The 14824-nt window shown below is 44.2% G+C and overlaps 1 protein-coding gene across 2 annotated transcripts in view; it reads right to left on the reverse strand.

Moving 5' to 3' along the window:
- The window catches only part of ADGRD1 (adhesion G protein-coupled receptor D1), a 139688-nt gene that overhangs the window by 14319 nt on the left and 110545 nt on the right, over positions 1 to 14824 (reverse strand). For both annotated transcript variants that reach the window (XM_087942963.1, XM_087942962.1), the window contains one exon: positions 10428 to 10519. In XM_087942963.1, coding sequence (XP_087799089.1) covers positions 10428 to 10519 — 92 coding nt within the window. The remainder of the gene's footprint in view (positions 1 to 10427; positions 10520 to 14824) is intronic.

Genomic DNA, 14824 nt, shown 5'->3' on the forward strand with positions numbered 1-14824 from the left:
GTCCATGAAGCTCCCACAACTTCTGAAGGCTACTTCTGTTCCATGGGTTGATTGTTCTCACTGTCAGAAAATTTCTCCTTAGTTCCTGGATGAATCAATCTCTCCTGGATCAGTTCCCATCCATTATTCCTTGTCTGGCCTTCAGGTGCTTTGGAAAATAGCTTGACCCCCCCTCCTCCTCTCTGGAGCAGCCCCCCAAATATTGGAAGATGCCCTCCTGTCTCCCCTGGTCCTTCTCTTCCCTAGACTAGCCAGGCCCAGTTCCTGCAACCGTTCATCGTATGTTTTAGCCTCCAATCCCCTAATCCTCCTGGTTGCTCTTCTATGCACTCTTTCTAGAGTCTCGACGTCTTTTTTATATTGTGGTGACCAAAATTGGGTGCAGTACTCTAGGTGTGGTCTTACTAAGGCTTTATAGAGTGGGATTAGTATTTTTAATCTTATTGCTCTGGAATCACAATCAATAAAAGCAGGCCCAGAAAAATATGGGCTCACCCGCATCTATGATTGGTTACCACCACGATCAGGGAAAACACGGCTAGAAGAATATGTGTGATTGTACGCCTGCCCCCCACTTCCATTGTAACTGCCTTTTACCCACCACCCCACCACCCCAAAAAGCATTTTGGTGTAGCCATCTGTACATATTCAGGTATTGAATTATTTCCATCCTGGGTTAAATAGGGAAAGAAAAAAAGACATGAAAGCAAATTCACCCACTCTTGTGCTTAGGAGAACATTTTGAAAGCACACAAATTTTTAATTAATCACATCTTTCACCTCTATTAAAATTCCAAAGCAGCAAATCTCTCTCCTGAAAATTATTACCTACAGGGACCTCCCTCCCTCCTCAGCTTTTACACATCCTGAATATTAAAGACCGGGAGTCCATATGGGCTCTGTGTGTGTGTGTGTGTGTGTTGTTGTTTTCTGTCTGCTGCAAAGTTTGCTGGGTGTGCAGTTCTGTTGGAGCAAACTTCTTTCTTCTCGGGCGAGCTCGTTTATTATCCGATCCACAAATTCGATTTAATGAATAAGTGCCGGTTAAAATGTAAAAAGCCTCCCGAACTCAGAATGCCTGCCAGTCAGTTTCCATGATTAATGTAACCCTTCCATATTATCACAATGGAGAGGGTTCCTTTATTATTATTATTATTATTATTTTTCCTTTCTCAACAGAATAACACAAATCTTTCTCCAAATGGGGCGAAGCTGTTCTGCTAAGCTTTTGATTCCTTCAAGCGCATTGTGTGCTCTTTGCAAAGACATTAATTCACCGAAGTTAAGGCTAAAAGATCCTGCACTCAATCTTTTGAACATTAAGAAAGAATGAACACCATTATTCTTTTTTGGGCTCGTACACCGATTCAAAATGTTTGTCTTTAAAAAGAGGCAAAAGAAGGGGAAAAAAAAACATGTTGTGCTGTTAAACCGACCAACAACAACACACACAAACCCTCACAAACCAACCAACCACAATTTTACTACAGTATATCACCACTTCCACTCATGGGAACAAGATGTGCTGGATGGAAGTGAAAATTTTGAAATCGTGGCTTTTCTATAAGAGCAATTACACTGCAGGGATGACGTATATTCTGTAAACCATATTAAAATCTCTTGGCAAGCTCGACTCCACTCCTGGAGTTTCATGTTCAGCTAGTCAGATAACAGATAATCAGAATTGGAAGGGACCTTGGAGGTCATCTAGTCCAGGAGTCGCCAACCTTTTGGACCTCAGGGACCACCAAACTCATAACTTTAAACCCCATGGACCAGAGACCCTGGGAAAATCCCCAAAAAATGTCTGCAGGAAAATTTCCCAACCGGTTTTCCTACCGATTGATCATTCTTTATTTGGGATCACAGGATGCCATCTCCAGCTCTGTTCTCAGAGGTGGGGAGAGAGACTTTTGGCTTCATGCAAGGAAAGCAGCAGAAGCAGCAGAAGTCTTTCTTTCTCTCCCCAAACTCCGCCAGAATGGCGCAGCCTCTTGGAGCAGGAGGCCCTGCAGGGTCCCAAAGACTCATTTCTGGTGGAGTTTGGGGGAGAGAAAGAAAGACTTCTGCTGTTTCCCTTGCGTGCAGCCAAAAGCAGAAGAAGAAAGAAGCAGAAAGAAGCAGCCTGGTGGCCAGGCCAGGCATGTGGGATGAGTGGGGCAAGTTCCCCCTCTGCTCTTTTCCCCCTCCCCTCACTAGCTCGTCTTGTTCGCAATGCAAGCGACGCGAGCCTTGTGTTCCTGAGGGCCATGTGGGAGGCACAGCCTTGTGTTCCCGCGCAGCCTGGATTAATTGCTTGGGGGGGGACATTTCTCTGCAGACTACCTAAATTTTCTCACGGACCACCAGTGGTCCCCGGCCCACTGGTTGGCGACCATTGATCTAGTCCAACCCCCCACCCAAGCGGGAGACCCTACACCATTTCTGACGAATGGCAGTCCAATTTCTTCTTGAAGGTCTCAAGTGATGACTTATGACCACGGTGGATGACGTCCTTGACTTATGACCATGCTTGAGCCCAACATCTATATTGCTAAGCCAGATATTTGTGAGTTTTACCCCATTTTCATGAACTTTTGTGACCCAGTGATTAAGTGAATTGCTTGCAGGTCCTTAGGTCAGGAACACGGCCGTTAAGTGAATCTGGCTTCCCTAGTGACTTTGCTCATCAGGCGGTTGCCAAATAGGGAATCGCAGGACCCCGGGACGCTGCGACCGTCATAAATGTGAACCGGTGGCCAAGCCTTCTGAATTTTTGATCACACGAGCACGTAGGATGCTGCAACAGTCGCGTGAGAAAATCACTCACTTTTTTCCAGTGCCGTTGTAACAACGGTCACTAAATGAATTGTTCTAAGTCAAGGACTACCTATATACAGAGATGGGTATTCAGCCAGTTCTGACCAGTTCTGGAGAACTGGTAGCGGAAATTTTGAGTAGTTTGGAGAACTGGCAAATCCAACCTCTGACTGGCTCTGATGGATCCCCACCTCTTCTCTGCCTCCCATTGAGTCCCAGCTGATTGGCTGGGTCTCCTTTGGTTGCCCTGCCCAGGAGAACGGAGCTGGAAAGCAGGTTAGTGGGATGGGGAATGAATGGGGATTTTACAGTAACCTTCCCCTGCCATGTCCACCAAGCCACGCCCATGGAACTGGTAGTAAAAAATTTTTGAATCCCACCACTGATGTGTAAAGTCTTCTGACATAATCTATACAAATAATCTATACATGCCCACCAAGCCACGCCACGCCCACCCAGCCATACCACGCCCACCAAGCCACGCCCACAGGACCGGTAGTAAAAAAAAATTGAATCCTACCACTGCCTGTATAACACCATGATGGGTTGTTTAGTTTTGTTTTGTAGCCATGGAAGCGTGCCTTCATCAACAACTTCCCAGCCTAGCTGACTGCCCTGAGATTTTATTTATTTATTTTTGCTGGTTTCCCTCCCAAATATTTGCAACGCTCCATGGGGGAAAACCTTCCGTGTTGGTTCTTCTAAGCCTTTCCACTCCAGAGTCTAATAAACTGTGACCCAAAATAGTGTTTGTCTTTTATCATGTCCAATGAGCCAAAGATGTAATTAGCTTTAAGACATTATCAACGCTGACTCACATTCTGGCTTGCTAATGATGACTGTTTAATCTCCCTGTTTAATGTCTTGACTGCAATTGGGAGCTGGCACCCGCCCTCCTCCTTTTTTTTGGGGGGGGGGGCTTGCTGAAATCTGTCTCACACTGCTCCAGCCTTGGGCATTTGAAGATAAAACACCCCCACCAAGGACAGCCTGGTTTCTCTGATTGATAATGTTCCACCTGCAGACTCAAAGGAAATCAAAACTGTGTTGAGAGAGGTAAAGGTAACTTGTAGCCTGGGCTTTATGCAACATTACGAACAGAGAGGTAGACAAGAGTCAAAGTGGCCCTTGCACTTGTGGGAATACAAGGAGGAGAGGAGGAGGAGGAGGAGGAGGAGGAGGAGGAGGAGGAGGAGGAGGAGGAGGAGGGGTATACAGGAGTCAAGGTGAATGAATGAGCTTAGATGAATCAGTGCTTATCGTTCTTGGTTTGGGGCCTGATAGGCAGTTATATAAATAAGACAGATAGGTGGATGGATGGATATAGAGACAGAAAGAATGATAGATAGATAGATAGATAGATAGATAGATAGATAGATAGATAGATAGATAGATAGATAGATAGATAGATAGATAGACAGACAGACAGAGACAGAGACAGAGACAGAGACAGAGAGACAGATATATAGATAAGAGAGAGAGGAAGGAAGGAGGAAGGAAGGACTATATAGTGAGAGAAGAGAGTGAGAGAGAGAGAGAGAAGAGACAGACAAATATATAGATAAGGAGAGAGAGAAGAGAGAGGAAGCAGGAAGGAAGGAAGAACTATATAGTGAGAGAAGGAAGAGTGAAGAAGGAGAGAGAGAGAGGGGGACAGAGACGGAGAGGGAGAGGAGAGGGAGAGAGAGAGAGGACACCGAGCTGGAATGTAGTCTGGATTCCCTGGAGGAGTAAGAGAGAACTCAGTCCAGATATTTTGTGTGAAAGAAAAAGGGTGAAGACAGCCCTCCCTAACAGTTTCCAGAGAGTTCTCAATCTGGCAAAGTTCTGTCTATGGGTAGGATATTTTTAAAAAAACAACAACTCAGTTTGATAGAATCAATACATGTCGTTCTTGGTTTGGGGCCTGACAGTCAACCTAGTTCATCCTTGGCATTGTTTTCAAGACTGCATGAATTTAAAAAGTGGTCTATGAACCCAAATCCAGAAAAAAAAAGGGGGGGCGATGTGATTTTCATTCTTGACATCTCAGAGAATTGAATCATCTTTTCAGCGATGCAATAATTGAGCCATATGGTAAAAAAAAAAAGAGCTACACATTTCCCCTCCTGACAGCTCTCTCTTTCTCTCTCTCTCTCATTCTCTCTCTTATTCTGTCTCTCTCTCTGTCATTCTCTCTGTCATTCTCTCTGTCATTCTCTCTGTCATTCTCTCTCTCTGTGTGTGTGTCATTCTCTCTCTCATTCTCTGTCTGTCATTCTCTCCCTCTCATTTTTCTCATTCTCTTTCTCATTCTCTCTCTCATTCTCTCTCTTATTCTGTCTCTCTCTGTGTCATTGTCTCTCTCATTGTCTCTCTCATTCTCTCTCTGTCATTCTCTGTCTCATTCTCTGTCATTCTCTCCCTCTCATTCTCTCTCTCATTCTCTCTCTTATTCTGTATCTCTCTCTGTCATTCTCTCTCTCTCTGTGTGTGTCATCTCTCTCTCATTCTCTGTCTGTCATTCTCTCCCTCTCATTTTTTCTCATTCTCTCTCTTATTCTGTCTCTCATTCTCTCTCTCATTCTCTCTGTCATTCTCTCCCTCTCATTCTTTCTCTCATTCTCTCTCTCATTCTCTCTCCGTCATTCTCTCTCTCTTTCTCTTTCTCTTATTCTCTCTCTCTCTCTCTCCACTTATTCATGAAAAATCTCATTGTGGATTCCTCAGCTAATATTCCGGAGACTGCATGTACTGGAGAAATGATACTGACTTTTCCAGACCACTAGACCACATCGGAGGCAATGATGAACAAAATCTTCCCGTAAGGCTTGGCCCTGGCAGTTTATCGAGAAGCCGTTAATGAGCTTCTGCCAGGCAGGACAAATAATACGCACCAACTCAAGGTGGGAGACAGATCCACCAAACCTCCCGTCCTTCCCGAAAGCACCGATTATCCCTTTTAAGAGCTGATGGGGAGGCTATGCACACAGGTAGTCCTCGCCTTAACGACCGCAATTGGGAGCAGAATTTCCGTTGCTAAGCACAGCAATTGTTAAGTGAGGGGCACCCAATTTTACGACCGCTTTGTTGCTAAGCGAATCACGGCAGTTGTTGAGTGAATCAGGCCGTCCTTAAGCGAATCTGAACTTCCCCCATTGGTTTTACTTGGCAGATGGGTAAACCGCAAGTGGGGTTCACATGGCCCTGAGATGCTGGCCCTGGGACCATGTGATCCCTTGATCGTGTGATTCAGAAGTGCGGAAAAACAGTCCCGGGTCACTTTTTTCAGTGCTGTTCAGAGGTGGGATTCAGCCGGTTCTGACCAGTTCTGGAGAACCGGTAGCGGAAATGTTGAATAGTTTGGAGAAGCGGCCAATACCGCCTCTAACTGGCCCCACCCCCATCTATTCCCCGACTCCCATTGAGTCCCAGTTGATTGGCTGGGTCTCCTTTGGTTGCCCTGCAGAGGAGAACGGAGCTGGAAATCAGGTTAATGGAGTGGGGAGGGAATGGAGATTTTACAGTATCCTTCCCTTACCATGCCCACCAAGCCACGTCCGCAGAACCGCCAGTAAAAAAAAAAATTTGAATCCCAGCACCGGTGCTGTTTTAACTTCAAATGGCACAAAATGAACCGTTGTAAGTCGAGAACTCCCTATATACGCACGACATTTGGTTGCAGCTTTAGAGTCTCTTAAGTAACGGTGGCAAAGATACCAAGCTTAAAACCAGAGCGTGCAAATAACAGAACTGCAGAGCAATTTTGTCTCAAAGGAAGAGTCAGCAGAAATGCTTTGAACACATTTTGCAACCCAGGTGCTTCCTTTATTTTCCATTTGGAGACCTTGAGCTCTTTTGGCAGAGAAAGGAAATCTCTACCCCATATATTTACTACCATCTTTGAGAAGCAACTAGCAATCGCACTTAGACTTATATACCGCTTCCCGGGGCTTTCCAGCCTTCTCTAAGTGGTTTACAGAGTCAGCCTCTTGTTCCCAACAATCTGGGTCTTCAGTTTACTGACTTTGGAAGGATGGAAGGCTGAGTCAACCTTGAGCTGGTCAGGATCAAACTCCTGGCAGTGGGCAGAATTAGTCTGCAATACTGCATTCTAACCACTGCACAGGAAGGAAGGAAGGAAGGAAGGAAGGAAGGAAGGAAGGAAGGAAGGAAGGAAGGAGGAGGAAGGAAGGAAGGAAGGAAGGAAGGAAGGAAGGAGGGAGGAGGGAGGAAGGAAGGAAGGAAGGAAGGAAGGGAAGGAGGAGGGAAGGAAGGAAGGAGGGGAGGGAGGGAGGGAGGAAGGAAGGAAGGAGGAGAGAGGGAGAAGGAAGGAAGGAAGGAAGGAAGGAAGGAAGGAAGGAAGGAAGGGAAGGAAGGAAGGAAGGAAGGAAGGGGAAGGAAGGAAGGAAGGAAGGGAAGGAAGGAAGGAAGGAAGGAAGGAAGGAAGGAAGGAAGGAAGGAAGGGAGCAGTAGCAATACTCTTATATACCAATTCACAGTGCTTTAAAGCCCTCTTTACGAAGTTTACAGAGTCAGCCTGTTGCCCCCAACAATCTGGGTCCTCATTTTACCAACCTCGGAAGGATGGAACATGGAGACAATCATGAGCCAGTGAGAATCAAACTGCTGGCAGTGGGCAGAGTTTGGCTGCAATACTGTGTTCTAACCACTGCATACCATGGATGGATGGGAGGTAGGGAGGGAGAGATGGAGAGAGGGAAGGAAGGAAGGAAGGAAGGAAGGAAGGAAGGAAGGAAGGAAGGAAGGAAGGAAGGAAGGAAGGAAGGAAGGAAGGAAGGAAGGAAGGAAGGAAGGAAGGAAGGAAGGGGAAAAGAAAGAACAATAGCAAGAATACTTATATAGCACTTCATGGTGCTTTACAACCATCTCTATGCTGTTACAAAGTCAGCCTATTGCCGCCAACAATCTGGGTCCTCATTCTACCAACCTCAGAAGGATGGAAGACTGAGTTAACCGTGAGCCGGTCAGAATTGAACTGCCGAACTGCAGGCAGCTGGCAGTCAGTAGAAGCAGCCTGCAGTACTGCTTCTAACCACGGCACCACCATGGCAAAGTGGTTTGAGTGCTTGGAACGCTGGGGCAGGTGGTGAGCCAGCCCACGTTTGAGACCCAAGGGTTGCTGTGGGCAGGGTTGAGCTCCCGCCCTTCACTCTAGCTCCTGCCAGGCACATGAAAAGAGCCCCCAGTTGGGCATTCCCAAGGCAACCAGCTAATCCTTTCAACCCAGAAGTGCCTCAGTGCGTTTTACACCAATGCAAACAACAATCCAACAAACTAACCTACCATCCTTGAATAGAAAACGGGTGTTGGCTCTACAACCTTCATCCACCAGGCATGACCCATCAACGGAAGCAAATGAAATAATCTCTGGTACTCGCTTATGAGTAAAGTCTTTGAATTAGAATTAGAAGAACTTTATTGTCATTGTACAAGTACAACGAAACTGTGGATGCACCCCAGCAACCGTTCGCAATACAATAAATAAATAAATTAAATAAATAAATAAATAAATGCTTAGTGTCCTATGGAAATCAGAATTTGCTTAGCGGGCTCAGATGATCCAATCGGTAAGCAGTGATAAGGCCAGATTGATGCTCACTTTCAATATGCCATTAATCGAATGAGCACAGGCTCAACACCCTGTGTGCCAGGGAAAACTATTGGCAACAATTACACCAATTTGTTCTTGCCAGCTGCAACAAGGCAAAATTGCTCTCCAGCAAATAGTCTTGCTGCCAACAAACTTCATCTCCAGGGTCCTTCAGCACACATGGGCAAATTTGTGTACAACATACCGGTTTGGTGCTTGCCAACTGGAATCACAAGCTGTGTTATTAACCACTTTCTGTAAGGAGCTGTAAGTTACATAAATCCTTGTAGTCCCGATTGGCTCAACTGATAATGCACATTGAGTATCCATTTATAAATATGCATTATGTACTCCACTCCCTGTCCTCGGGTTTACTACAGCAAGCAAGCATTCTTCAGCAGAGATAAGAAATTATCTAGGACTGTCTCTCTTGCAAGAATGAAGGGAGAAAATATTAGTGCCCAGTTGCTGCTTATTTTTAGTTTCAAGTTCATTTTCTTGTGTCACCTGTCCTAAAGGGCTAAAAATACCTCATGCTGTTCTAATCAAGAGCGAAGGTTATTGTTGCATTCCCGGTCTATAAATGCACCTGATGAATCTTGCAAATTTCTGTCATGGCAAATACCAAATGAGAGAAGCAAGGCAGATGGAAGATTGACAGGTTCCAAAGGCTGAATAGTTTTCTTAGGTGGGGAGGAAGAATGAAAGGGAAGGAAGGATAGAAGGAAGAAGAGAACAATAATGAAAGGAGGAGGAGGAGGAGAAGGAAGGATGAAAGGAAGAGGCAAAAGAGATTAATGAGAAGAGGAGGAGGAAGAGGAGAAGAAAGGTTGAAAGGCAGAGAAGAATTGAAGAAGAGAAGAATGAAAGGAGAAGAAAGAAGGATGAAAGGGAGAGCCAAAAGAGAATAATGGGGGGAGGAGGAGGAAGAGAAGAAAGAAAAGTATAGGAAACCTCCCTCCCCAAATTAAAATATTCTTTATTCTTAAAATTAAAAAGGGGCAGCCTAGAATTGGAGAAGGAGGAAAGGAGAAATTGATAAAAATCTTAACAAAGGCAGAAAGCAACCCCAGTCTTCCTGCCATAGAGAAAACAGCTTCAAATTGACCTTTAGGAATTGCAGATTTGGTATCCATTCAGAAAGACTAGTCCATCCTATTCATAAACAAAACACCTTCAGCCACAAGCTCCACCAGAAGGCTGGAGCTGATGGGATTAAGAATTTACATTCCTTTTCCCAAATTCTAAACGACAGGACAGGACCTTTAGAACATAATAGGGTTAACCCACCATCATTAAAATAGCAAAAGACACAAGGCTCACAACATTGCACAAACCCCTGGAGCATCTCAGAACCCTGTAAAGATCCATCCACTCACTCAGCCATTTTGTCAGTCACCCCAGAAACCTGTTTCTGTCATTAAAGTTTCTGGAAACCAAATAAACTTTCTTTCCTTGCAGTCAGCTTCCATTTTTCTTTCCAGCACCTTTCCCCTGGCTTGGAACAGGACTGGATTTTCCTTCCAACAGAAGAAAGGAGAAGAAAAGGGAAGGAAGGAAGGAAGGAAGGAAGGAAGGAAGGAAATACTTTCCTTCTGCTTAGCACTCAGCAAAGGAATTGCTTGTGAAATTCAAATACTGTTTACAAAATAATCCCAGGAGTATTACTTGGACGAGCGAGATCCCAATTTTTAACCCTCTGCCTAATGTCTATTTTTCAAAAAGTGCCCAACAGCCAACTTTACTGGACATTCAGATGTATTTTTAATGCCTGTGATCTTCACAAGACTGGATGTTATCTTCTCCTTTGGGATTAGATAAACAGCGATAATCCTTTGGGATTAGATAAACAGTGCTGCAGAATCCATCCGGTCTTGATTCAGAACACAATTCCTTTTTAAAAACAACAACAAAAAAACAGATTTTATGACACTGGACTCAGCATTCAGTAGCAGTTCCAATGTTCTTGGGAGTTTAAATTCCTGCTAATAATAATAATAATAAAATTTAAAAAAGGAAAGGAAAGCCAACTTACTTGAACGCATTAGCCTCTCCATGGACCTTGTAATTTTCAGCACTTATTCTTGAAATTACTCTGGTCACGGCAATAAGGATGCAAATATTAACCTATCAAAATGAAAAGAATAAAAGACTGCATGAGGAAAGCAAATCACAAGGTTGTGAGGGGTAGGGGGAAGTTTAGATACACGTGCACGCATATACACACACAAACACACAGCATGTAACTCACAACTATTACAAGTTATTTCCTGTGTGATTCTCTTTTCTCCCCCTTTAAATGTATATATGTATTCAGGAATGTTTTGCTAAAGACTGACTTTGAGCCTTTTGTATGCAAAGCATGTCCCCGACTCGAGAGCCTTTTATAAAGCCTCCCATAAAAATCACATTTAAGGCTCCATATAATGACTCTCCCAAAGCACTAATATCTCAGATATTATGAAGTATAACAAAGTAATCTTCCTCCCCCAAACGCTCTTAAAAGGTGCTCTTCTAAGAAAAAAAAATAGTTCAAACTCAGAGATCTCCCTTGGGATTGAAGGGAAGCTAGCTAAACCCTGGAGAAAGGAATTGCAGGATGAAAAAGAGGACATTCACCCACCCTTTTCATCGACCGGATGCCTGTGGATACACTGGTTGAGGATAATGGGGACTGGAGTCCAACTCAGGGAACATCTCCTGAGAGGAAGCTTAACCTCCTCGAATCAAAATCAAATCAAATCTTTATTGTTATGGTTCAAAACTGGGATACATACAAAAATAAGTGAACAAAACTGTGATAGAACAAATTGTTGCGGAGCCTTCTTGGAACGGCTGAAAGGACTGTGTTGTGGACTGAAGACAGATGATGTCATATCCTTCCTCTTCTGTTGAGAGAGGACTATTCAGTTTTGACATCGATGGCCTCTTTGATCCTTCTTTCAAACTAGCAGGTCTCTCTGTCCAAAATGTGGACTTTGTTGTCTTCAAAAGAGCAGCCTTTGTCTTTTAACTGCAGGTGGACTAGTGAATCTTGTCCTGATGGGTTTGTTCTCCTACGTATCTGATGGGTTTGTATCTCCTAACACATCAGAACTAAATGCACCTTTGGGGCAACCATGACCTGGATGACTGAGAATCTCCATAGACACAAAACCAACAATAAAACCAACAATATCCCTACACAATACTGATTGGATATGGTGGAATCTGGTGCTGAGTTGCATAATTCATTGGTAGGTTTTAAAGAGACCCCAAAGGGATCCCACCATAAATCTTCATAGTATTTATCTAATAGTTATTGTGATCACCCCAGGCATGGCACAAAAGCAACACAGTCAGATAATCAGTAGGAGTCCCTTTATTAGCTCCAACTTTGCCTCCAATGTCATGGTTACCTTCTGGGCTAGAGAAACAGGAACAGGAACAGCCTGCAGAGAATCAAGTCCAAAACATGGTCAACAAAAACTGTAACTATAAGTCCAATCAAGGCAAAATGAGGTAATTAGTCCGGCAGGGCAGGAAAAGGAATTCCAGACGTGAAGGCACGACAATAACTCAACACGGGTGGGAGGACACCAGGAACACAGATAACCAAAGTCAATACAAGATAAACTCACGTTTGCTCCCAGCAGATGCCACACTCAGCTTGCAACTCTTTTAAACTCTCATTCCCAGGTGTGGCTAATGAAGGGAATCAAGGCCCTTTCCTCCCCCGTAAGCCATGCAACCACGTTGCTCTCTTCTCCTTTCCTCCCTGCATGCCCTAGGATGAAGAGGGGGTGGGTATTCCTCTGAACTCCTTTCTCCTTTGTTCTACCTCTTCCCTGCTCTGCCGAGCTGGACTTTACCCTTCCGCAGTTTCCTCCACAGCCAATGGAGCCACACTCCCACTCCCTGTCAGCTGTTCATCTTCCTTGGATTCAGACTCCGACAGGGGCATGACAATACCATTTCAGACAGATGGCTCTCCGTCTGTTCTTGAAAGCCTCCAATAATGGAGCACTTCTGGTTATTCCACTGGTTAATTGTTTTCACTGTTAAGAAGTTTCTCCTTAGTTCCAGGTTGCTTCTCTCCTCATGTAGTTTCCACCCATTGTTTCTTGTCTTGCCTTCTGGGGCTTCAGAACATAACTTGACCCCCTCTTCTTTGTGTCACACAGTTGGGAAGATGCCAGGAACACAGATGAGCCACGATGATACAAGATAAATTCACGTTTGCTCCCAACAGCTTGCTGCACACAGCTTCCCCTTTTTATACACTGTGTTCCCAGCTGCAGCTAATGAAGGGAATCAGAGCCCTTTCCTCCCCCATGCCACGGAACCCACGTTGCTCTCTTCTCCGTTCCTCCCTGCATGCCCTAGGATAAAGAGGGGGTGGGCCTGGGTCTTCCTCTGAACTCCCTCTCCCTTGTTCTACCCCTCTCCCTTGTTCTACCTCTTTCCTGCTCTGCCCAGCCAGACTTTGCCCTTCCCTAGTTTCCTCCACAGCCAACGGAGCCACATCCCCACTCCCTGTCAACTATTCGTCTTCCTCCTAGGATTCAGACTCTGACAGGGGCATGGCAGTTATTCAAAGAGTACTTTAGTCTGGCAAGATTCCTGCTTACAAGCAAACAGCAATAAAGGAACTACTTTGAGCTATTTATGGTGTCATTCCTGGTTCTCTGGATCTGACATTGGGCTGCAATATAACATTTAAACTTGGATGTTCAGCATTCATGTTTAAAATCCCAACTCTTAGTAGGCAACTGAGTCTATCAGCTTCCTAGGGTGAGAAAATAATGACAGCTTCTCCCCACACCCCTATTGAATAACGTTCTGCAAATAAATGTCTTTATTAAGCAGCCATCCAAAGAAAGTCGGATAATAGATGGTGCCTTTCCTTTCACTGGGATTCTGGCGTCTATTCTCCATCTCCATAATTAGTTGGAAATATAAGCTCCTCTCTCACCTTCCCATTATTTAGCCAATACTTAACAATTGTCCACAGCTGCCAATTGGACTCGGTTTGAGATATATGCGGTCTATAAAACTTGCAAACCAGTCAAATTATAATGAGAGAGAGAAAAAAGGATGGTTCCAAGAGATTGTGGTTCTCGTACAGAGTTGCCCAGATTTCATTCTTGGCTAATTTCTGCTATAAGAATGCTTTTCCCCTATAACAAATGTACAGCATAAAAATGTAACAGCCACCTGTTTTTGGCAAAGATAACTAGAAACCCAATATGTGGGCTTTGCTTGAGCTTCTGATTTGAAGATGGACAGTTAAAGGGGCAATCTTAACCATTTATCCTTTATCCTTATTTCATTTGTTCTCTTTTCCTCTTCTTTGCTTTCACAACTGGGACTTATCTCAAGGACTCTCAGGTTTGTATTTTATTTGGATATGTTGGAGGCTGTCATGTTTTGCCAGCTTTTTGAGATAGACCAGGTGAGGAAAGAGTTCCTATAACTCTGCTTCCCCTTCCTTCCTTCCTTCCTTCCTTCCTTCCTTCCTTCCTTCCTTCCTTCCTTCCTTCCTTCCTTCCTTCCTTCCTTCCTTTCCTTCTTTCTTTCTTTCTTTCTTTCTTTCTTTCTTTCTTTCTTTCTTTCTTTCTTTCTTTCCCAGGTCAGGTCCTCTTTTAGGGTAACACCCAGAAACTTAAAACTGGCCACTTGCTCCACTCGGTCTCCATTGAGAAGCAAGGGCTGGATGTCTGATCTGTTCCTTCTATAGTCCACTATAAGCTCCTTGGTCTTATTGGTGTTGAGGACCAAGTTATTGTCTCCACATCACGAAAGCAACCAGTCCACCTCAACTTGGTAGGCAGACTCATCCCCACTGGAGATGAATCACTGTTATACAATCACTGAATACAACACTGTTGTATTCAGTGAAAATTTAGCAATAGTATTACTAGCGTGAGTGGGAATGCAGTCATGCATATAAAGAGTATAGAGTAAGGGACTCAACACACAACCCTGTGGTGTACCAGTGTTAAGAATAAGGGCTGAAGAGGTATGATTACCTAATCTGACCCTCGGTGAGCAGCCAGACAGGAAATCCATAATTCAAAGGCATTTTTTCTTCTTTAATAATGGATTCCCGAGAGCCTGGGAGATATTGTCTCTCCTCTCCATCCATTTTAACAAGCCAGATTCAAGGCATTGCAAAGGTTTGATGTTGCAGATTGCAAAGGAATCACATTCAATTTCACCAAACCTTCGCAGAAAAGAGCAAAGTGAACTACAGTTCATTGCCGCAAAGCACGATCTCACATGCTGCAACATCTAAAACTCGACCAAAAGCATACAAGGTTATGAGATTTCCTTCTTAATGTCAAAATGTTGCTCCAGCAAATAACCAAGTACTTTAAGGCACATAGGCAAACAACGGGCACCTTAACCCAGTTTGAGCAAACAAATTAGATCCACATAGCTTTATTAATG

This window comes from Notechis scutatus, chromosome 13 (genome assembly GCF_049901735.1).
Source record: "Notechis scutatus isolate UNSWTSFEM ecotype Mainland chromosome 13, rNotScu1.2, whole genome shotgun sequence".
Taxonomy (NCBI): Eukaryota; Metazoa; Chordata; class Lepidosauria; order Squamata; family Elapidae; genus Notechis; species Notechis scutatus.